The sequence below is a fragment of the Salarias fasciatus genome, chromosome 17 (assembly GCF_902148845.1).
Source record: "Salarias fasciatus chromosome 17, fSalaFa1.1, whole genome shotgun sequence".
Taxonomy (NCBI): Eukaryota; Metazoa; Chordata; class Actinopteri; order Blenniiformes; family Blenniidae; genus Salarias; species Salarias fasciatus.
Genome location: NC_043761.1, coordinates 9,988,583 through 10,013,582, shown reverse-complemented (window position 1 = coordinate 10,013,582; position 25,000 = coordinate 9,988,583). Strand labels below are relative to the sequence as shown.

The following is a 25,000-nucleotide window of genomic DNA, read 5'->3' as shown; positions in this document are numbered from 1 at the left end:
TGACAAAATCAACATCAGATTACATTTAGAGTGAATTAACTAGCAGCCCAGGTTTTACACTATGCATTAAGGGTTCTTATGCACGGAGGATGGGTGATGGACGGAAAGATGGAGGTTGGTAGCGAAAGGGAGGCCTGCACCTGCCTTGTGAAATTAGTTCACGGATGTTTACCCGCGACAAAGAGAAAAAGTCATATTTGTAAATTGTAAAAGATCGTCATCAGCGCACTTTGATGTGTTTGCCAGACATGGATATGATACGAATCAGAGGGGCTGGGATGTGGCGTAATTTATTTCTCTGGGGTTTGATGGGATTACAGATCTCCTTCTGCGTGCTCGTGTGCACTGGATGTGTGTGTGACGAGCGAGCGCCGGCTTCACAGGTACGATGGCAGCTGGGCCAGCAGCTTCACTCCGATTCTTCAAGAGCAGGCGGATGAAAGACGTCTGGCAGAAAAGAACATTGTGCACAGCTGCTACTGTTGCTGCTGCTCCACACAACCGTATACCTCGTGTTGTGTCGGGCCCACGAGTATCAAGTGGAAGTGGAGGAGGAGGAAGAAGGAAAAAAAAAAAAAAAAAAAAACACAACAAAAAAAAACTATGCATGCACACTCACAACAAAACACAACAACTTCACAGGAGTTTCGCTTTTGATGAAAAAAGAAGAGGACTAGTAGGAGGAGAAGCAGAAAAATAAAATAAAATAAATAAAACTGGGATGGAGAGTGACACTTCCTGAAGAATCAGGGGCTCTCATTTTATTTTCTGGCGCTTGCCAGTATCCATGACAACAGCTGCCTTGACAGGGCGTGCATATGGTGTAGCTCTGCCAGCTGGTGGGAACAATGTTTGAACTAGTACATTGAGATCCTGAGCAAACAAGAGGAGAAGACAGGAGAGAGAGAGAGAGAGAGAGACAGAGAGAGAGAGAGAAAATAAGAGGGAAGAGAGAGAAAAAAAAGTTGCCATGTCTTAACCCCTCAGGGAACGCAGCCACCCCCCTGATCAATTATGAAAAGACAGAACTGGAGGAGAGGTGGGTGGGTGCTGGGAGAGGCAGGGGTGGGGGTCTGTCTGGCTGCTCAGGAGGAGCCAGGCTTTCTGAATCAAAGTAAACAAACACATTACACTGGCACTGAGTCCTAACTGCATTGATCTGTCTCCTTGGTAAGAGGAGCCAAGTCGCCAGCGGTTTATATGTGTGTGTGTGTGTGTGTGCGCAAGTGTGTGCGCTGTAAAGCCCAGCCCCGGCCTCTCTTCAAAACACACACAACACCTGCAGCCGACTGCACACGGGGGCGCAAACTTTGGTCGCTGGCGGACAAAACGGACGGGATGTCAGACGTTGCTCCACTTCTGCTTCCTTCTCGCGGAATGTGAAAGGCAACACAAATTCCTTGAATGCAGCCAATCACTTGGCTAATTAAAACACAGGCCCTAATTAATCTCACCATGATTGGTGAATCAAAGTAATTATAAGGCTTATTGAGTCCTGCACACAGTAGTTAGAGGAAACGCTGCTTGATGAGTGCAGCTGAAGGTAGCTGTCAGGGGGAAATGTTTATCCATGTGTGAATCAATAATGACTTGCTGTGTTATATCCAAAGTCAAGAGAGCCACTCGATATATTACACACGGTCAAGAGTACAAAGAAAGAGATGTTTTTAACTGCGCTGCCAATATCCGGGCCAAGTAAATATCAGGGGAGGCAGAGGCAGGAGAGGTGACACGGAGGGGTGAAGCTGAGACATCAACTACACCCGGCTTATTAGAAAAGAAGTCTGCTCCGACTGCATAAAAAGTACTTCTCCAAACATAACACGGAGCTTATCAACACCGGGCAAACTTTTCCAGAGTGGTTTGTCATGTCTGAAACCGTCTGTCACCTCATCCATGGAAGCGAGGTTAGCCATTTTCCGGAGAGTCTATGATGGTGTGGAAGGTAAGGGAGGAATAAAAGTCCCCGTCCCCTCACTTTCACTGGCTCTGAGTATTCAGCCATTACAGTAAAAAGCACCAATTTGTGCCACCCACTTCCCCACTCCACAGAGATGGTAAGCTGAAGCCCATCTCGAAGCACAAAAAAGCGCCAAATGCCAAGGAAAGTCATCAAAAGTTTGCTGAAGAGCTGCTGGAGCGGACAAAAACACAGACGAGTGCAGACGCACCGTCTATTTAACCTGGGTTGCTATGCACGGAAAAATGACATCCCCGGTCTATTAATGCACACATTGTATAAACAGCACAATGTGACACATTCTTCAGAATGAGAAAGCAAGCCAGACGGCGAGCGAGGGAGAGAGAGGGAGAAGGGGGAAAGAGAAAAAGAGCCAGGCCCTGCTATATAAATAACAAGGCACTCAGAGGCATATTTGATGTTGATATCCATCACTGAGGTTGGAAAAGAGGAAAAAATAAGAGGGGGGAAAATAACACAGAGCGACCAAGACTGCGACACGGGGATCCTTATGAAAATAAGATTCAGCCCAAATGGATCTGGTGTAATTGGTTTCAGATAGTGAGGTCAGGAGAAAGGCGATACAGGCGACTATTATGCGAAACGGACTGAGAAACAAGAATGTTTACACAGGCATTCCTCTGCTACATTAATAGGCATGCAGAGATCACTGGAGAGGGAGGAAGCGAAAGAGTGAGGAGAGGCTGACAGGGGGAGGAGGAGAGGGGAAACTGAAAAAGAAAAAAAAAAAAACCCATATCAACCATCCATTCACCCCTCACCTCCCTCTATCCTCCACTCTCTGAGCTCCATACACAACTATACTTCAATACAGAATAGGGTAATAAGCAACACCTATCACAATGCACCTTTGTAAGGAGCATGCAAAGATCTTAAACAAGCATGAAATACATTAGCAGGCCCCGTAATGCCGGGCCAAACCATTACAAATCTCAAGATTGCTTATTGAGTCGGGTGGTATTGGTGTTGGTGGATGGGGGAGAGAAATAAGCCGTCCGCTACAAATATCGCTCTTTCAAATCCACCTGGAGTCCGCATTTGATGCGGCCGTGTCATTGAAATTGGATATATTTGAGGGGCTGTGACATTGTGTTTGGACAGTGCAGATCACTTCCCGGCCCGAGTCACGTCGGGAGTTGTTTGTTATTAGGGGATATGGCTGATATTGGAATGACGACACGAGTGTGAAATAAGCGGCCCTCAACAGGTACGCCTCCACACGACGCTCCTGCGTGCCGGAGAGCAGTCGCAACTACGACCAATTGTTGATCGACAAGAAACAGAGTTGCATCACGGTAACTCTGACTTTCTGTGGTGTGCGGAACAGATGTTTTCTGTGTGTGTATGAGATGTGTGTGTGCGCGTGTGTGTGTTTGTTGCAGGGTGTGAAAGGCTGCATGTTCAACACCAGGCTGTCGGCCAGAATGACTCCAGTTATGCTGACAGCTTTGACAACTCGCACACACACAAACATTCACAAACACACACACACACACACACACAGTACTGCGCCACCAGGCTTATCTGTCGTTGTTTCCAGGACGCAAAGACAGAAACAAAGGGAGCGGTGGGGTTGAAGGGGGGGGTGCAAGAAAAAAAAAAAAAGAAAGGAAGGAAGGAGTGTGACTCTTCATCAATCTGGAGGGAGTCGCATGCCATGGAAAACAAGGCACAAACAGTTTAAGCTGAACAAACAAACATGGTTGATTGGAGCGAGGCTGCTGGCCCGCTGGCGGGGAAGATATGCGCTGACACTCCACACCAAAATATTTACACCCTATCGTCTTATATAAGTGGATTCGGGGCAGATGGATGGATGGATACAGCTTTGGAGGGGCTGGCTGGAGAGGAGAGACAAATGAGAGGAGGGGAGCAGGACAAGATGTCCTACGCAGTGTTTGAATGTAAAACTCTGGACTGAGTTTATGAGAACTCGAGTCTGATCAGTGAGCCTGTTTATGTACACGTTAAAAATCAAATCATTATCTGATACCTGGAGTTATGAGATTATAAAAAATCCTCACAATGCAAAACGTTTTATGATTGCAGTTATCTAAATATTTGCATGACATGCAGCAGTGTAAAGTTGGACAGGATCAGGGGGTTTGAAAATAACGGGACGTTTGAGTCTCACTTGAATGTTAAGAAAGAAATCTGAAAATGAATTGAAACATTTTTCCAGTTAATTTTGAAGTACACTGTCTTAACCAGATTCAAGTTCTCTACCTATTATAATCTAATCTATGATTTCAAGGATTTGTTTGCCCTTTCAAACCACTGTTGTACTGCAGCTGCTTCTGTTTCTCATGCCGGGTGTCGCTGCGTTGGCCGAATATAGCCGCTATTGACGGTTTCCGCCTTAAGTGACACAGACACAGGAATAAAAAGACTCCTATCCTTTCATAAAGGTCAGAATTGGCGACGATGCCCGGCGCTCCAACAATGGCGCCACATTCAGTTTCTCTTATCGCCTCCACAAAGCCCCACATAGAGCACAATACACACCTGGGTTCAGTTAACTCTGCTTGGAAAGAAAAAAAAAAAAAAAAAAAAAGAGCACTTCTTCTGACCTCAGCGCTCATACAGATAGCAGCATGGGAAGCTGATGCAGGAGGAAAAGAAAATAAACACTTGCAAAGCAAACACCAAAAGTGCGGTCAACAAGTCCTTCACTCTCTTCCTGTGTAACCAAATTTGGGCAGTCTGGCTCTGATAATGCTGGAACTGTGACAGATGTGCAACCGCAATATGGTCCGCGCAGGTTCCGACGGCACGGTTTCCATCACGGACGATTTCTCAGGCCGTGCTTCTGCGAGAGAGAATAAAGAGCGAGGGATCCTCGGGAGAAAGAAACAAGGGAGAGAGGGGAGAATTCGGAAAGTATGTAGGAGTAATGAGCATTTTAATGTATGACTCAATAAATCAACAGACTCAAGTGAAAAAAAAGAACGAGGAGAGAGAGAGAGAGAGAGAGAGAGAGAGAGAGGGTGGGAGAGGTCCATGGAGATTCTGCTCAGGCCTCAGGATAGAGGTAAAACTATCCAGCAGAACAATGGGCTCCTGTGTCTCTATCTCAGTGTTTTCAGCTTCTTCAGCTCTCTGTGTCGAACACACAGAGTTTCCCAGCCAAAAATGTTAATGAGCTCACGCTCATTTGTGCATTTTGTTGTCATTTAAGTCTAAAGTGAGCAGGACAACCTTTCATATTGATCATTTGCTCTTCGCCACCTCCTTGTTGCACTTTATATTCCTCTCTCCCTCTTCATAACACATTATTCATTTTTGTTCCCCCTCATCTCTTCTTTCTCCCCCTCTCCCCCCCTCTCTCTCTCTCACCTCTTGTTTATTGATTCTCTAGATTAAGAATTCCTAGGCTGGAGGATTGTAACACACAAGCATCAAATTATTTTTGGGTGTGCTTATTTGCCTTTCTCTTGCATCTATTTGGCCTGTGTCTGTAGACAATTATGCCTACCCAGCCCCAGACTCAGGTGCTAATAATGAAGGACAAATAGAATCGTATGTGTAAACTTCTCCCACTGATGAAAATTTATATTAACTTTCTACCACAGTAAACAGAGCTGCATAGCTACACCGTCCCGGGAGGATTGGTACGAGATGAATTCGCTCGCTCCTACCCCAGGAAGAAAGCGTGTATGGGAGAGAGGCGCACTTGGTGGCAGGAGGGGGGCTCCGGCGGGGGGGGGGATGCCGAGCTCCATTGTGTAACCTCGCACTTATTTTTCCACTAACAAAGACAAAACGCGGGTCTGTTTTGCCCATCACAGATAAAGCGTGCGTGTTTATGTCTGAGAGTCGAAGGGCGCGTATGCGCTGATATGTATGTGTCTGCGCAGAGGCTGGGAGGCCATGCCAGTAATAACACAGCGCGCGGCCTGCTGTCGCTCACTGCAACCACTAATATTCGCTAACATGCCACCCCCTACTGCTGTCACCATGGATATTCTGTGCAAATACTGCGATGTATCTGTTCCAGCACAGGAGAATAATGGTGTTATACTTTAATGCACAATTTTATCACAATATCCCCAAAGAGTCTGCACAGAACTATAGTTAAAAAGTATTTGTGTTGAATCCTGGACCATAAAATGGTGTTTCATGATCTCAAATACAAGGGTATTGCTTAATATCTAGCAATCAAACAAATAGTCACTTTCTTCCCGTCTCTTCTTCAGACTATTGTCTCACTGCAGCTTTTCAATGCCTCATCACTTATAAAACTCAATTTACCCTCACAATGTGCCCACTTTCTTTGCTCTCCATCTCTGCTGGTGGCTCCTGCACATAGTCTTTGCTTTGACCTGCGCTGTACCGCTCCATTTAGATAAGATGACAGCAGGACCATTCAGCAAAGGTCTTTATCTACTGCCGCTCCAAGGGAAGTCCTTTAGAGCCCGACAACCGCGAGCCACCACAATATACTATCACAAAGAGACAGAGGGGAAGGAAAAATAGAGACAGACAAAGAGAAGTGGAGAAACTGTAGTGTATTTATATGGGTGGAACAAGAGAAAAGTATGTATTTGTGGTTTTAAGAGACAGTTTGAGTTTAATTTTAAAGCCCACTCTCACATGTACATTATAAGCTACAGCATGAACAGCCTGTATACACACACGTGTTCTCGCTCTCCGCGACTGTCTGATTTCTTTCTTCAGGTGATTACGATCCCGCTACTTCTCACAGTTCCAGGCAAGTGGAGGTCACACAGCTGGATGAATAACTGATATGAAATGTTGCATTGAGGCTAGCCATAGTTCATTTGGAAAAGGCGCTGAGCCCAGCAGGAAAAAAAGAAAAAAAAAATCTGGAACTATAGGGGAGGAAAAAAAAAAACAACTCAATGGCTTAGACCTAGTTTCTTCTGAGGAGTGTGCCGATTTTGTAAAATCTGTTGTATAAACAAAAAATAAAAAAAGAAGTTTACACCTACTTGCCGTTGTTGCTATTCAGAGATAAAACCAGGGGTTTTTCATCACTCTTGTCAGAGCATCAGACAGAACGAATCTGTTCTTTAAGGAGTTTGTCTGTCTTTGTTGACAAGGCCTTACTAAGAAGCTACTGTTCCCCCCCAAAAAAAGAAAAATGGCCAGAGGCGACTAGCAATCTGATTGTGGCGCCGGAGAACAAGCAGCTGCCGTGCAAGATGCCGATGCCAGTCGATGCTGCTGAAAAGACGAATGTGTTGACACAAATGTGCGCGTACAAGAACTGTACATAAGGAGCACATGCACAAACAAAGACCTGGGCCGTAGCGGCAAATAAAAGGTTGGGTAAACCCAAGCTCATCTCCACTGCTGCATCCTGGGTAGATAAACTGCTTTTAAGTGCTTTTACCTTGCACTGATACAGATGCACGGCACATATATATGGGCTTAAAGCAAACACAAAGTAGTCATTAAGGAAAACATGGAAACGACCAAGCGGCCGTTCCACTTTGGTTTGAAAAAGGGGGCTGAAGCCGTTTGAATGTTCACTTGTTCCTGTGCGGCTGTGCATTGACAGGAGCAACCCAAGCCTTTCAGCTGGCTGAGTGCGTCTGCGGCGGACTCTGTCTCGGGGACTCTGCTGTTGCAGGTCAATAGTACGAGTGTCTGTCTGTCTCGTCCTGCAGAGCTCAGGTTAAGTGTTCAGTGTAAGTGTTACCCTCTTCTGGGGGTCGATGAGGGAGAGCATCCTGACCTTAGCTGCAAGTGAGCAAGCCTAAGTTGTAAAAAGATCAACTATTCCATTTTTCTGATGTGCACATTTTAAACTCTGCATCTGGAGCAAACCAGGACACTTTTAACAGGCACTAAAGAGTTTATGTGGCTCCTTTGTCTTACCATTATCCCCCAGCTTCTTTGGTGAGGACTGTGGGTGATGTATCTTTCAATGAATGCCTTGCTTCACCTAAAGATCAACTCAATAAATAGCCACTGCATCTGCCCGTGCAAGGGCAATGGATCACGATCAGCCCCCCCCCCCTCCCCTCCTCTCACAATCGCTTTGCTTATGTAACACCTATCTCTTCCTGTGCTCCTCCTCCTCTCTTTCTTCCCTCCTCACTCTGCATTGTACCTGGGCGGTTGTCTTGTGAATATTCCAATTACAGCGATGTGTGTTTGACCTTTAAGTGAGCAGCAGAAGATATAGTTATCTGCCTTCCACTCTGACATCCAGCGTCTATCAATCAGTAAACCCCCCCCCGCACAAATGTGTGTGTCTGTGTGTGTGTGAAAAGTGAGAAGAAGCTATCATGAGCACAGACTGTGACTCGGGGAAGGTGGAAAAGGATAAAGAAAGGTAAAAATGCATTTGGTTTGAGCTTGAATACATAAAACTGCGCCACACACAAACAGTCGCGCACGTACACAAAAGAAAAAGAAAGAGATGTTAAACACTTTTCTCATTTAATCTGCCGCCAGCCTGACTGAGCTTTACTTCCATAAACAAAGACTTTCCAACAGCATCCTATATCACGCTTCTGAGAACAAGCAAGCGTGAGCAGAATCATAGTCCTTTAGTTTCATTCTCGCACCCGCCCGTTTCCAAAAGGCTAATCTACATCTTTCATTGAATCAAGAATGGAAATTCACAAGAAATGCTTCTTTTTCAATTTCATGCTGAAGTAGCTCAAGTTAGTGGATGTAATTTCTCCTAACAAGAAAATTTATCACTCTGTCGCACACTTAGTCCGGCTATGTGAGAGAAGGGGCCTCCTTTCTGAATTTTTTTTTTTTTCTCTTGCGCTTTGATAAATGTGCCAAAAGCATGATCACTCCCTTCATGGCACTCCATACAAGGACAGAACAATTACAGAGGTTATTAAAAAAAATAAAACCTATGCTTGAAATTTGTTTGAAAGATAAATGACGTGTAATTTAGGACTGCGAGAGAAGCATTACGAAATTAAGTCGGGAGCCTGAGGGCATATTTTGCACATAGCGGGAGACTTCAACTTTTTCGCTGTAAATTACATGACAGTGCAAAAAAAAAAAGCATCCCTTTTTTGTGATTCTAAGAGGAAATTTCTCCTTCCATATTTAAGGCCTGGGCCAACAAAAGAGTATTTCCACACTGTGACAGAAAATCAGGGGAAGACTAACAGTTCACCAAAAAAAAGCGAGAAAAAAACCCAAATCCATTTGAAGTTTCGTGCAAATTAGAATTATCAGGTTCACGGTGAATTGGATGATGAAGTCCAAACAGGTGAAAGGGAATGCATGGAAGAATAGTATCACAGAAACAATACCACGCATGGCCAAGCTACCAGACTAATGTATATTTATCATGTAAACTTTTGATAAATGCATATGCAGAAACAATCAAATCTGTGGGTTTCCATTGGAAGATTTTTGCACTATGGACTCAAGCGTGAAACCAATATCAGCTTAGTGCCTACTCAAGCTTGAAGTGCTGCGCTGAGCCCACAAAGCATGTTCTGCATATGCTCATGGGCATCATTTTTATCAGGGTGGAACAAGCAGCTTTCCAGTGCTATCACTGATCAATTCGTGCGAGTTAAGTCCCCAGCGTGGGTAAATAAGCGGTGGTTAGGTCTTGATGAGGAATGGCAGGCGGCTTCCAGCTGGAAAGAGGCGGGCCTGTCTATCTCTGTTGTGGCGGGTTCTTAGTGTGACTCCCATCATTAGCCACACGCCGGAGGACAGCGTCCAAACACCGGTTCAGTTCAGGCAGGACTCTCTCCACACCGAAAACACGCCAAACTGCTCATGATATTTGTCAACTGTACAAAAACGGCACATAAATTCAGGAATGTTAGTCCACTTTGACAGCAAAGGAAGGACCTTACCTTGTCGGATACGCTGTAAAACACAGCGGCTTCTGTGCTAAACCCTGCCCTGAAGAGAGCCAAAGCCAGTGCTAAGTGACACGTCAGTCAGTGCGTCTGTTTGGAGCGTTCAATTCCCCACGGCCGGGGCTTATTTACTGCATTTGTATGAAAATCTGCGAGGAGCAGAGGGGCTGAGAGCCTGGATAGGTCTCTTACATATGTATACAGTGTTTGGAGGCAATGTGGAAAGAAGCCCCTCTCTCCACCGGCTGGTAATGTTACAACTACAAACAACTACAAGATGAAGCCATTTATATATTCAAAAAAATGGGTCAGGGATGAAGGTAATCGGAGCAGCGGAGAGTGCGCACAAGTGCAACTCAAAAAAAAAAAAAAAGAAAAACTACGATGATACCTGGAATCTGTTCGAGATTCTGGCTGCATTAGAGGAAAATTTCACACCGGTGACATTAAAAGATGCTACTTCTTCTTGCTAGTCATCTTCTTAACCAGATTTGAAGTCATTTTAATATTAGTTAGACGAGGGGAGGGGGGTACACACAACAAACCGTCGGGCATGCGTTTCAGAGTCTGATTTGTTACTATTCATGACTAAAGCAGAGAGGAACTGTAATACTAGACATGCTTGTTAAATTCACAACACTCCAAAGCTGCCTTCTAGCAAATCCTGTCTTTTGGTTGTCAGCTTAAGACACCCCGGCATATGCATATGTAGAATTTTTAAGCTCTGTTAAATGGATAGCGGTGTCGTGGCCTATCAAATGACTGTAAGCCACTTGCCTATTTTTTTTTTATTTTTTTTTTTATAGGGGGGTGGTGGAGGGAAGCATCTGCAGAAAAAGCAGGCAGCAAGGCGTTACCTTGTATGCATTGGAAAGCGTGGCCCCCCCTCTCCCACTGCCAACACACGTGTTTTTCTTCATCCTCCTCTTAACTCCACATTAGAAGAAAACGCAGGCATTTACATGTATCTATTCAGGCCGTGTGTGACAGTAACACTCCACCCCGCCACATTAACGGCTGGTGCGCAGTTTAAGCCGATGACAGGGGAGTGGCAACAAACAATGACAGAATGCCTGTTTTCGATTGTGAGGCCGCGAAAGATGATGCACCTATTCACCGCCAGAGCCTGTTCGCAAATAAATTATTGTGGAGGGCACTGAGCTTGAAGCAATCGCTCAGTCCCTTCGTAGTGAGTTTGTATGAGTGTGAATGCACGGCTGTATATGTGTTTGTGCTTGTGCGAGCGGACTTATAGATCCAGTGCCATTTATTTTCCCCGAGCTGGACTGGGGCAGTTAGGGAGGCGTAAAAGGAAATGAGTTGTGAAGTGGCCATTGATCCCGGCCTGTGCTAGGTTAGCTAAAGACTGCCAGACTATTGGCCACAGTATGTGCTGCTGAATGGTTGCCTCTTATTTACACGGAGGTGGTTAACCCTGGCCGGGCCATTTATCACCGGGCCACTGCACAAGGCAGAAGAAGAGGAAGAAAAAAACAGAGAGAGAAGAAAGAGATCAAATGTGTCAGGTCAGTTGTTTACCTGAGTCCAAACAGGATTGCTGCTTGATTTTATTTTTAAGAAAATATTTCATGGGATGCCTTCTGTTTTACTTTGTAATTGATTTTAATAGTAAAAAAATAAATAAATAAACTGAGGTCAGGTTGTGTTTGTTTGTTTTTTTTGTAGTTTGGCAACCTCTGACCCGCAAACTGTCCTGTAACTGTAAGATAAAAAGCCTGTAAGTGTTTATTTCCAGCAGATTTCACTCCTTCTCTAACCATCTCCTCTCAGTTCCTCCACCGCTCGCTCGCTCTCCCCCTCTCTCACTGTCCCTTTCTCCCCGTCTCTCTTTCAAGCCTTGCAGCTTGACATTTCGCCATGCTCTCGAGGGACGCCTGCGCGAAATGGAGTTACTGGGAGAGCGCCACTGTAAATTCCAGAAGGCCACATGTAATGTGTCTTAAACATAGATGGACAGGCCAGGTTTCAAGAAGGCGAAAGAATAAGAAGGAGAGGCGGGGGGGAAGGCGGGGAAGGGGAGACGGAGGCACAGTAGGAGGAAGAGGTGGCGACTAGATAATAGAATAATACTGTGTTTTGTCTGGGGAAGCGTGAGCAAACAGGAGCTATGCTGTCATTCACATCCTATATCTTTAGTGTCATCACAGGAGGGGAAACTACAGGCCTATATGTCACAGGCCTGTATGTACTATTCTGCCGGGACTGTCTGCTGATAGCTGAGCTTGAAATAAAAAGAAGGATGGCTTTCATTGTAAATAAGTCAGACACAAGGATTGCCAGTGAGGAGCTCTCCGTCACTGAAAGGGGAAATAATTTTACAAAGACATACGGCACACGCTGCTTTCCTAATGCTTCTCCTGCCTTCACAGGAAAACCTTATCTTCACACAGACGATGATGGGTAACAAAAGGCCCCTTTATGAAATCGTTCATATTTCAGCCGAGGCCTTTCTCCTGTCCTGAGAGGTGATTGATGCATCAGGCCAGGGCCAGTGTCTTATTTACACAGTTGAGTGGGGCAATCTCAGGCCTGAAAGATAAACCTAATGAGCTTCTTTGTGTAAGGGTGCAAATGAGAGACACCATCCTCCCTCCCTCCTTCCCCATTCCATCCAAAGGGACAGTCTGGGTGATTAGGCCTTTAAATTATGCTCAAGGGCAAAGCCCAGATTTGCATCTTAGGTATGTGTGTGTATGCGAGTGTGTGTCGCCTCTCAAACATGGCAGGGAGAGACAGAGGGAGGCAGGTGAAGGGCAGCGATAGAAAGATGCTTGAGGCTTGTTTGTGGGAAGTGATGGGAGGTGAAAACTGAGTGTCAGGATTTTAGAGGGAGGCACTATTTACTCAGCATGCACTAAACAACAAACTTGACTTGTTATAAGAGGGAAGTAACTCACACGTCAGTCAAATAAGAGAGTGTGTGCCCACACACACTCACACACGTGCAGACACACTGTCATTTTGTCCTTTGTCTGTGGGGTAACTTTCCTCCTAATGACTTTCATTTTGGGGAGAATTTCATTTGCCCCTAAACCTTAAATACTACCCATCACTTGCTGTCAGATTTCTCATCCCGTCTCTTTCCTCCAGCTAAACAGCTCGGAAGGCAGGTTAATTGCTGTCACTCTCAAGTTGGACCACTGCCTAGCTCTCGTGTAGCGATGGGGGTAGCCTAGAAGTAATATGGCACCTTGGCGCACTTATTGTAATTTATGTCAAAACGCTGCAGTCATTTAAATGGGGTTGGATAGTTTGCATTTTGCTGCATCATTCGCCTGAGGAAAACACCTGAATGCATCCCCAACCAGTTTACCAACACATGGATTGCTGCCTCTGTTGCTCGTAAGCTGCCTTTTCTTACGCTAAGGTAAATAAATATTTGTCCTACAAACAGGAAATAACTAAACTGAAAACAAACTAAAGTGCCGGCTGGCTATATGACATGTCTGACATTAATATTTAATCCTTACAGAATAATAAGGTCTGCATTGAATGTCTGAGTATTTCACATGGGTGGTGGGTTGTAGAAGCAGAGGGTTGTCCCCACAGCCACCCAGAGGTCTTTGGTTAAAACGACTTACTGGACTATAATACATTAGCCAAGGCCTCCATCTTGCTCTGAATATCAATATACTTCCTACAGTCGTGAGCCCATTTAGAGGGGGCAGCAGTTCTGAGTATTGGCTCATCAATCCCACTGATAACCCTGGCAGGATTAAGTCTACAGACCACTGTAATCAACTAACAGGCTCATTATGGGACATTATGGTATAGATCCAAAGATCAATGCATGGCTTCCATGTACACACATACCAGCATATGGTATTAAAACATAATTCTGACTATGTCCAATGTCAAATTGATTGGGAAATGAGCTCAGCACATTTTTAAAAAAAAACACAAGAGAGCTTTTATAGTGATCACTTTGCATAGCAATTAGGACTGTGTAACATTCATCATTTGCTCTGATACATATCTGCAGCTGGCAAATTGCAATCAGATACAGTGGGTATCTAATCTGTGATCTCAAATCAAATTAGGTCTATTTAGACAACCTTGGGAATGGGGTGATGAAACCCTGACAGGAATTAGGGACTGGATATTTAATTGTGACAATCATTCAAGATATGTGCAAATCACAGTGTGGGACTATCGCATAATGACCTGCATAAAAAGGGGTCTAAAATTATGCAAATTCACAAGGAGGAACAGTAGCAACTGAGTTAAGATCAGCACAATAAATGTATTACAAGAAGGGGGGAAAAAAAACAAATATTTGAATTGTATATAACCTAGACTTCATCTGTTTTGAAAAGCCTTTGGCCGAGTCTAAGGTGACGAGACCTTAAGATGCTGCTTTTCTAATTATAGCTGCAGGTGGTATTTTGGAGCTGCTGGGTAATGGCAGAACCCATAGGGACAGTGGAGAATTCATCAGTGCTTATTATTAATCATCCCCCCAGCAGCGTGATGAGAGACTGCAGCATCTATACCCACCGGACCACTCAATGTCATTCCAAATATGGGTGGAAAATTACACCCAACAGCCTTCCTTCAAAATGGACTCAGAGCAACTGTGGGCAGGAATTTGATTTTAGCAGCACATGGGTGCAAAAAGAGAAAAAGGAGGGAAAGTGCAAGTGTAGATGAATGCATGTATATGTCGCTGCATTTAAATTCGACTGGCTCTACAGTCGTCTGCTGCAGCATGGATACACATGATGGTTTAGCGTTAACAAATGGGTTTAAACGAAAGTCTCATCCTCCTTTCCTGAGCCGCGGCTTTCCTATTGGAAAGAGATGCAGCGTGCCACAGGAAGTGTGTGTGAAGTTAACAGCACAGGGCCCCGTTTTAAAAAGTCTCCAGAGACCTGTTAGCTGGACTGCTCATTTCAATGTGTCTGTCTGTGGGCTGGGAGAAGGCTCGGGCTGGCCTCTTTACGAGGCGCACACTGTCATGTGGCACCCCCAGCCCCACGCACCCACCGCCATGGCTCTCAGCACTACGTCCGTCTGAGACACTTAACTACACACTTTATGCTTACGTCGCTTGTTTCCCTCCTCCTTCTGTTCTGTGGCCTTTTTAAAAAATTATTGTACCAGCGTTAAAGATTTATAGAAATCACGCACAATTTTCTTGAAAACCTTCAATTAAATTTTCTTTAACTTACATCTCTTAATCTACTCCCCAGATGCAATGTTCAATAAAAAAGTAGATAATTTTTAATGTGACGCAATCCCATTGATTTAAATGCTTTTTCACCGAAAACATTTCTGTCCGAAAAACCAGTCCTGTGAATGATCAACTTCGGTGTTCTGTCTCTTTTTCATCCTGCCTTCCATCTTCTTTTCTACTCTACCTTCTATCTGTTGAGGCCATTGACGCAGATAAAAGGCTGTTCTCTACCCAACGCCTTCAAATGCAGGAGAGCGATGACTGAGAGAGGCAGAGAATTGACCCCAATCACACGTGGGTGTGCTTGTGTGTGTGTGTGTGTGTGTGTGTGTGTAAGGAGAGTGGTGATGAATCGGGGTTGAGGCCACACTGCCACGATGCGGCTGCAGCCACCAGCAGGACCACCGCCGGGGCTGTGCTCTAGATGGAGGCTGTGTGTTTGGGATGGGGTGGGGATGACGGGGGAGACCTCTGGGATATGCTTAATTTTGCTACACTGAAGATCTCCCTCACACACACACACACACACACACACACACACACACACACACACACACACACATCAGCGTCTATGGCCACTGCACTGAACAAAACTGACCACGGGGCTTCAGCTGCCTCCCAAAACACACACACACACACACAAACACACACTTGCATATACGCTTGCATAAAAATTCCCATCATGCCAAAGGGACAGCATGCATCGCTACGAGCCCGTGGCGTTGCCCCCCACCCCCTCCGACCCGGCCCCGCAGCATGGCCCTCTGACCTAATCTCCCGCTGCTCTTTTGGCAAACTGTCAAAGCCATCATTCACCGTGAAAAGACACGAGAGACACTTGACTCCTTTACTCTGCTGGCGACTGACTTTCACAACTCCTGCCCCCCAACCACCACCTCTAACACCCCCCCCGCGGCTCATTCATCTCCCCCTCGAACTTGGTCCGACTGAGATGAAGAGCGTCACTACAATGAGATACGGGGGAAAAAAAAAAAAAAAAAGAAAAAAGAGAGGGAGAGAGAGAGAATTTGCAGATATAAAGAATAAGAGTTAGATATTGACGATTGATTGATAAAATTAAAACAATAAACAGGCAGAAGGGAGAAATAGAATTAGTGGAAAGACACAAACATTTTTGAAATTATCCTGATGAATGAAAGGAAGACAGAGACGCTGCATGCAAACCAGTCTTTCAAAAGTGTCCCGGTCAAAGGTTCCTCTGCCACTGGTGTGTGTGTGTGTGTGTGTGTGTGTGTGTGTGTGTGTGTGTGTGTGTGTGTGTGTGTGTGTGTGTGTGTGTGTGTGTGCGAGTCAGTGCCTCCAACTAGTACCGAGTTAGGAGGCCCTCTGGTGGATACAGCATTGCCATGACATACACATGCATGTGCACACACACACATATATATACAGACACACACACACGCCGTCCACAGTGGTCCGTACCATAGTCCAATACACACTTTCCCTTTTTGCTGTGTCCCTCTCTCCCTGCCGTGCACCCAAGCACACACATACACACACACAGTCCCAGACACACACACACACACACACACACACACACAGTTCTCTCTACATGGCCTCACATGACTGCTCCATAAATGCACAAAACAAAAAGTAACAAAAAGAGAGAAAAAAAGCATCCTGAAATCTGTAAACAGCTTTAAAAAAAGAAAAGAGTAACAGCAGAAACACTTTCACAGTCTTCTGTAAGCAGCAGCTTCAAGCAAAAACACGCCGGCAGCACAACAAACTGACGCAAAAATTTACCAACAACATAAACAGCCCATTATGCAAACAATGTTTTTTTTTTTTTTCCTTTCTTTCTTTACCCTCCACACGTGCTAAAAACACACACACAGAACATAATAATTCATGGTGCCTCCTGCCTATGTAGAACACCCCAGCGCTTCCCAGAGAGGAGAGCACAGCAGAGCACAGGGAGAGCGAGGGGGGAAAAACAGAGTGAGGGAGAGAGAGAGCGGCAGAGAGACGAGACGGGGGGGAGAAGCACAACTTACCTGCTGTTGTTGCAGATGCAGCAGCTCGACTGTGCTTACTTCGCTGCTTGTGTCACCAGCGCTTGATCTCCCATCTCTACTGCCAGCCTCTAATTGGCTGCTGCTTAGGGTGCTCATTCCATTTTGACTCATTGAACTGTTGCTTATTGTCTCTGTGGCCGACTCCTGCATCATCATGATTTAAAACCTAGAAGTGATTAAGAGGCACCGGTTAAGGCTCTTCTTGTTACAATTCCCCCCTTTTTCCCTCCTGTTTTTTTTTTTTTTTTTTTTTTTTTACGCTTCCATTATCAAGCCCTCAGTCCCCCCTCTGCAAATTAAAGCATTTAAAGATGAGGGAGGGGGGGAAAGGAGAAAGGGGGGATGCAGGAGGAGCAATTATGCATTTATTGTGTAAATGAAGCAATACAAAGAGATGCATGGCCTGGTGCTTTTTGAAATGGGGAGGGGATCCAAACGTGTGCTTCATCCACTGAATTTGAACATATGCGAAAGCAAGTGAATTTATTCGCATTTACTATTTTTGCTGTCAATACAACTGTAGGACACAACAGCAACAACAACAACAACAACAACAACAAAAAAGGCAAATAAGCACGTGCTTAATTCTCAATATCTGCATCCCGGACAGTCAAGCACCATAGACAGAAAAACAGAACCATGGGCGCTCCTAAAATATTTGCCGTCTTGAGGCTGTCAGATTTTTAAGTGCATTTCGCATGTGAATGAAGTTGCCTAATGACGCAAAGCTAATCATGCAAAATTAAAATTTGGCGGTGGAGGGGTGGTGAAGAGGAGGAGGAAGAAGAGGGAGAGGAGGCACCGAATCACATGGTGCAGGGCTGGTGATGAACGCTATAATGGGTTTGTCATCCTTGCGGAGGCTAAATAAAATCTGCCTTGCAGGCTCTCATATAGGAAGAACGCTCGTAACGTCATTTATTGGTTTGAGCCCTTGTTGTTTCCCCCTCCTCTTCAATCAAATCCGATATATTCATATATTTAGGGGAAAAAAGAAAAACAGTCATCTCAGTCCTTGATGAGATTCAATTAAACTAAAAGCTGCAATCAAACTTTGTGGTGTGAGAATCATGAGCCAAAACAAAAATTTTAGAACTGTAAATAAATAGAAAGACGTGAATTAATTCTGTCAGCGTGTATTAGAACTGAGAAACTGGTGAAGGAAAAAATAAAGAAGAAAGGGAGAAAATTCTATCAGGAATATCACTAATGATTGTGCTAAAAACAGCATAAATTATGCATATTACCTCCTCTCTTTCCAGTAATAAATGTTTTATCATTATCCCCTGCATTTAATGCTCTGTTCTTCTGCTGGGGCAGGAGAGGAGCTCCGCCAACATCAGTCCACATTCTCCCAATGAAAAAAAAAAAAAAAAAAGACACTCAGACCCAACAAATGGGAGTGTGAAACGCTCTCTCTCTACGATCACGGATTTTGTCACATTTCCATTCAGGCAATATTTATTGTTAATATTTAAAAATAGATTTTAAATATTAAAGAAAGCGCTGGAACTGCCATCAACACCACACAAGGAAAGTTTGCCTTTTAAAAAAAAAATCTATAAAGCGTAAAACATTTGAAATCCTACCTTTGCATTTTAACACAAACACTGCAGCAGCTTTTTTTTTTGTCATTTGAGCGCGCTAACCGCAGAACATCCACATGCAACAGCAGAGGGACGGGCGATGAGTGCGATCGTGTATGAATGTGTTTTTGTGTGCCCTGCCCACATGGGTGCCGTGTGTATTCTTTGGCCTGTAAATACCATTTTAATAGAAGTGTGTACACTTCCTTCGCTTGTGTTTGTGTGTGTGTGTGTGTGTGTGTGTGTGTTTGACGAGGGGCAGATACGGGACAGGCCTTAAAGGATGTCCACAGCCAGGATAAACAGGATCTAGGCAGGGAGAACAAACAGGGCTGAGCTATTACACAGAGCAGGGCGACAGCTGCCCGGGACACAAGTAAATAGGGAAGAGGCCAGGACGAGGCGTGCTTGTGAACAAACAGGCCCCTGTTTGACACCGCAGCCGCTCACTACGGACGGAGACGGAGAGAAAGGACAGAGAGAGGAACAGCACAGCAAAAAAAAAAAAAGGAAAAGAAAAAGAAAAAAGAAAAAAAGAAAGGTGGAGGGCGAGAGCGGGTGGCGAAGAAAGAGAATGAAAGAGAGAGAGAGAGAGAAGGCGAGTGAGTGGGAGGGAGAAAGTAGGTGGTGGTTTTTGTGCAGGGTGGAGTTGGGTGGGGTGGGGTTGGGTGTCGGGAGGGGGGGGGGGGGGGGGGGGGGACTGGCACAATGTGACATCCAATCCGGTGATGAATCTCAGCATAAGAAACTCAAGGCTGCAGCCGAGATCAGCCGGCTAATAAGTATTCAAATTAGGCATAAATTTTACATGCCCAATGTTTAAAATATTCAGAGAAAGACTGTCTGATTGCCTTTACTACGTTTTTATGAACATTCTAATGGAGCTTGGATCTCTTTCTTTTTTTTTCTCTTTTCTCCCTTTTTTTCATGCTTTCTTTCTTGGACCAGCGATGGATGTTCAGAAAACTTGGAAGATATATGACACAGGGAAATAAGGATTTTTAATAACACGCAAATGCAATACAAACTGCCGTGGAAACTGAGGGAAATTGCTACTTTGATATTAACGTACTTACATGTAAAAACTTAAATAAATTGGCAAATGAAAATTAAGGAATAAAGCCAACCTGAATAATTTGAATATATCACACAAAGGGGGGGAAAAAAATGCCGTTTTCATCTCACTGCTACAATGCTACAAAATAAAATTGGTGCAATATTTGGAGCTGCACCATAATGATAATGCAGATATATGCAAAGTGTATTCGCAGAGATCAGATGGTGCTTTAACCTTAATGACAGCGGTGAGATAAATTAATTAGCCATCTAAAGGCGGCATTCAAATCTGCCAATTAGAATGTCAATTAGAAACACAGCCAGGCTGCAATGATGAGCCGGCGTCCAAGCTGCGGATCTGACTGTGGGGGAGATGGAACTGTCACACACACACGCGCACACACACACACACACACACAGCTCGAGAGGAACAGACAGTGACAATACCCAGCACCTGAGGGTGTGACTATATGAAGCATGTATCTACATTTGTGTCTGTAAACGTGCCTTGGCCCACCGCTCGTCCTCCATGCCGCCCCCCCTGAGGGGTACCAGCCCTGACCCTGGCCCAGCCTGTCCTGAACCAACTGGGTTGGAAGGAGTCGTGCCACCTCCAGCTACAGCGTCTAACCGGGGGCCCTCGTGGTGATCTGTGGCTGCGCGAGCGGCTTTAACGCCGCATGAGTGAGGCTGCCAGCTTGCCCACACGTGTGTTTGACATCCAGAAATTGCCGGTGTCCTGCATTTCAACACACCCGCTATTTGATGCCATTTCTTCAAACCATAATCTTCCAATGAGGGGGGAACCGAGACCACTTATTATCATGATCGGAAGCTGGGAGGAAGGCTGTTATTACCTGGTAATACGCTGGTAATTCTCTGAGGATGTATAGCTTTGGGAAGGGAAGATGATAATGATCCTCGGCGTTGAGGTTGCAGCACGGTGTAAAGACACTGACGGGGGGAGATATCGTTACACACTCTTAAATTCCTGTTATCAACAATCAATAATGACTCCAACGTTTCTCTGAAAGCAGAGGCTCAATAGACTGATGGGGCAGAGAAGGACTTTATTTGCAAAGCTTCGGCTTTCGGGAAACTCCAGCTTTTTGTCATCCTGTACGACGGTTTGCTATTCCTCTTCAAATTCAGCAAGTATTTACACTTGAAACCCACACTCGTAAATCCACCCATCGGATATAGAATCTGAGAAACGGTCCTGATGGCCCATTTGGCCTCAGACGTCGGGAGAATTTTTCCTCTTTCTTGCAAGAAGTGACACAACAAAGGTGTGAGGAAAAATTGAGCCATTCATTGGCTCTTTCTCTCCCTCCCTCTCCCCAGTTTTGCACATACAAACCGAAACGTGCACACACACAGACACACCTATCATTAAAGGGGAAAGAAGCAGCCCTCCATCTTTGTTTGCGAGCTCTAAAAGCCCTTAATGTAGCCTCATTACCTGGCCTGTCTCCCGCTCTATCATGTGCAGTAAACACACACTATGACACTGGCCATCCATCTAGAGGGAATACACAGCTGTCTGCTGTGCTCCAACACTGTCTGGGGAACACTGAGGAATTTAACACACACACACACACACGTACACACACACGCGTGTGCGCGGACGCACGCACTCTGACGTTACACTGGTTTCATTCAGAGGCTGATCCATTTTCAGCACGAGGATGTTCTCCACTCAGTCTCCATCTAAAACACTGATCCATCCCCTCATTTTATATGCATGAGTTGCAAAAAATATTTTCATTAGCGTGACACAAAAAGAAAAGGGGGGGGGAGAAGAGAGGAGAGTGACCAGTGAATCTGTGATCCCAGACGTCCGTTCATTATCAGTTCACATTTCAGGTGGCTGCCGGGAATTCTTTACGTTTTCTGAGATCAAAATAGAGAGGGAAAAAAATAAAATAATAGAAATTACATTTCACAGTCTGCTGACTCCTCACAGCTCTCTGATCAAGTCGAAATATGGTTACCATTTAAAATAATCATGGATTCTGTGCATGAGTGAAATTAATTCATCATTGCCATAAGTTACTATGCATACAAAATAAAGAAGTAACTGGGCAAGGGCAAGAGCTCACATATTCAATACTTCAGATTGCTTAATAAATCAAAATGCCACGTATGTGCTGACGAAAAAAATGGTGCTTAAAACTACCGCGATACGAAGTGATAAATTTATTCCAAAGGCCAAATCATGGAGAGGAGAAAAGTTAAAAAACTTCATCAGAACATATATTTATGTTAGACACACTGGAAATTAACGCTTTCAATAAATCTTTTGATTATGGTAATGTATTTGTTTTTAGTTGAGTGTGAACTGTATTTTTTTTTTTCCCCCTGACAGTGAGCTGTCACACCACAAGCAATTCATTACAGGCTGCAGTGAGTTTGGAGTTGGAGATGGAAAAACGACCACTTGGAAAGCCACGTTCGACAAAACCCAGTAGCCCGGATTAAGTAAGGCAAGCCAGGCTGCCATGCCTTAGAATTAAAAGCTTCCTTTTTGGCACTAAAGGGCCACCATAAAAGAGCATTAATGACTACTTCTTATAAACCTGTGTATGGTAATGGTTTCTGCTCTCAGATAGAGGAATTTCAGAAGTGCTTCACCAGTGAATAAAGATTGCTTTGGAAAAAAAGAAGGGCTGAAGAAATCATATTTACAAAATCAGGAGTGGGGCCAAATGAAAAGAGATGAATATGAATAATGGACTTTTTTGGGATTAACATTATTCAAAGCAACAGAATCAAATGTGGTTATCTCCTGTCCAATGAGCCCTACATTGAGGGGGGGAAAAAAACCCTCAGTCATATTTCAATTCTTCATTTGAGCTCACAATAAATTGTAGTTCTGTGATAGGAGACATTCAGTCAAGAATGTTCAGAACTTAATTCTCTTCTATTTACAATAAGGAGATGAGACAGAATAAGATAAAAGACAGACTATTTGCCACAGTGTGCAAGTGTCCCTGAATGGATGTTTGAGTGTGCGTGTGTGTGTGTGTGTGTGTGTTCGTGCAGAACAGAAAGGAAAGAAATGACAAAGAAAAACCAAGGAAAGAGTGTAAAGTGCATGTTCAATTGTACAGCCTGTACAATGTCTCTTTAGAATCAAATGTGAGAGGCACTCGTGAATCGTGCTCATGATCCTACGTTAATACAAATTAACGTTACATCAATACAACCAGTGCTGATTTATGACAATGAAAACCGCTATTGTGCACGTGCTATCCGGTTACAAATACAAAATAGACGAGACGGGGGGGAAAAAAGGGAAAGCGTGAAATTACAGAAAAATATGATGAATGAAATTCAACTTATTATATTTGTGCCCGTGTGATCGTTCGGACACTTGTGAAATACATCACAATGGCACAGCGGAGGCTTCACGGGAGGAAAAGAGGAGGGGAGAAAGTAGTTTTCTTCTGCATTTAGGCTCGTCCCATATCATTTACATGTTACCCACCAGGCACCTCGCTCTGCTGGAACAGTAGGCAGCCCCGCCGCCGTGGGTGAGCGAGACAAGTGACGAAAGCCCATCAGTCGGCTCTCATTTGCATATTTGCCAATTCCATTAATTAACTCAGCCCACCTAATCAGGGCTAATTGACCTATAAAGAGGGGAGGCCTCATTGTCTCGTCCAATCATCTTTATCAAGAGCAGAGGAGGTGCTGAATGCAGGGCACTTCCGACTTAACCGTATTTATAGACCTCGCGCGAGGAACGATTCCCACTCGGAAAAGCTGGTTTATTCCGATAGCGATCAGGACGCTTTGACACGGAGCGAGAGCTGGATAACAGATACAAGTAAAAAAAGGACTTTTTATCCACAAAAAAAAAAAAAAAAAAAGAGAGAGGAAAAGACGTTAGTGTGAACTGGAAAGGAGGAATTGAAAAAGCCTAATGACAGTTGGATGATCTGACTCCTCGGTCCTCTCCGCAGCGTCGCAGATCCAGCGGACAGGCGCAGGGAGCCAGCCGCGGCCGGCGCAGCGACAGAGACATAGCTCATTGTGACGTTTCCAGTTATTTCTGGTTGATTAGGGCCATTATGTCTCAAGCTCTGATTTATGTTGTCATTCCCTCTCAGCAGTCCTGCATCGATAGATCTTAATGAATTGGTAAATAAGGGTGAAGATTGCAGTTGACAACACCGCAACATTTCTCATTCATACCAGATAAGATTTATGTAACCAATTAGAGGCATAAAAGTGGGGGTTTGGTCCGGAGGAAAAGAAATAATCTCGCCTCAGAAAAAAATGACTAAAGTCTAACCCACAATAAAGAAGATGATGAGCAGCTTTTAAGTTCGGCTTCGTCGCTTTTCACCAACTGAAGTCTGAGAGTTTCAGAAGAGTTACTGCTGTGCATCCAAAAAAAAAAAAAAAAAGAAGAAAAAAAAAAAAGAAGAAAATATACAGAGAGCAGCTAACAGTGTCGATCGTCAGACTGCATCTCCGCAACGTAAAAACACACCCAGGCATCCAAAGTACGTGTGAGAAATATCAGTGCAAAAGGTAACGATAAAATCAACAGATTTACAAAAATGCAGGTAGAGCATTAAGAAAACACTTCGAAATGGAAATATTAAATTCAAGGAGCAGCCTCACACACCTCACACACACCCCAAACATCCAAAGCAGAGACTTACGACGAAGAAAAAAAAGAAAGGAAAAAAAAAAAGAGCAGGAATTGGATTTTTGGATTTGTGTACAGGTGTACCAGGCGGCAGCACAAAAATCCACCGTTCACTTAATGTTTGATGTACTAGTCAAGAATTTATACCAAGATCCTCTGCATCTTTTAATCACCATATATTTTCATTATTTAATTTCCCTAGATTATAGTTCGAGGAATCTGTTAGCAGGAAAATAAAGGCCACTTTGTCTTTGAAAAAAATGAAAAAATAAATAAAAAATTCAGATAAAAGTGCTGATCATCAATAGCCAGCGACAGGCCAGGAAGACCCATAGGGCAGGAGTGAACAGAGGTGGAAAATTAAAGCAGAGTGATATGGGAGCCGGCTCCTTTCAGCCTCTCTCCCTTCAAGCACATGCAAATGAGGCCGTGCTGCTTAACTGCATCATTTATGTGGATAATAGCGGCATCATCATTACGGGAACTCAAATTAAATTACATCACAATTAGCATAACAAAGTGATTGGTTAAACTTTCAAAACAAATAACGCAGCTTGGCTAATGAACAGTGTTAATTGGCCAGTGTGCATTCTAAATAAAACATGTAGGTAAACATGTGTTTTAGTTAAACAATTTTAAAATTCATATGCTCCCCCAC

At 44.3% G+C, this 25,000-nt stretch overlaps 1 protein-coding gene across 9 annotated transcripts in view; it reads right to left on the bottom strand.

The window, feature by feature from the left end:
• The window catches only part of foxp2 (forkhead box P2), a 103,828-nt gene that overhangs the window by 43,929 nt on the left and 34,899 nt on the right, over positions 1-25,000 (bottom strand). For 6 of the 9 annotated variants that reach the window (XM_030112970.1, XM_030112975.1, XM_030112979.1 and 3 more), the window contains one exon: positions 17,017-17,203. The exons of the other annotated variants lie outside the window; for them this stretch is intronic. In XM_030112970.1, the coding sequence (XP_029968830.1) occupies positions 17,017-17,193 (177 nt within the window). In that variant the 5' untranslated portion in view covers positions 17,194-17,203. The remainder of the gene's footprint in view (positions 1-17,016; positions 17,204-25,000) is intronic. 9 annotated transcript variants of the gene reach the window in all.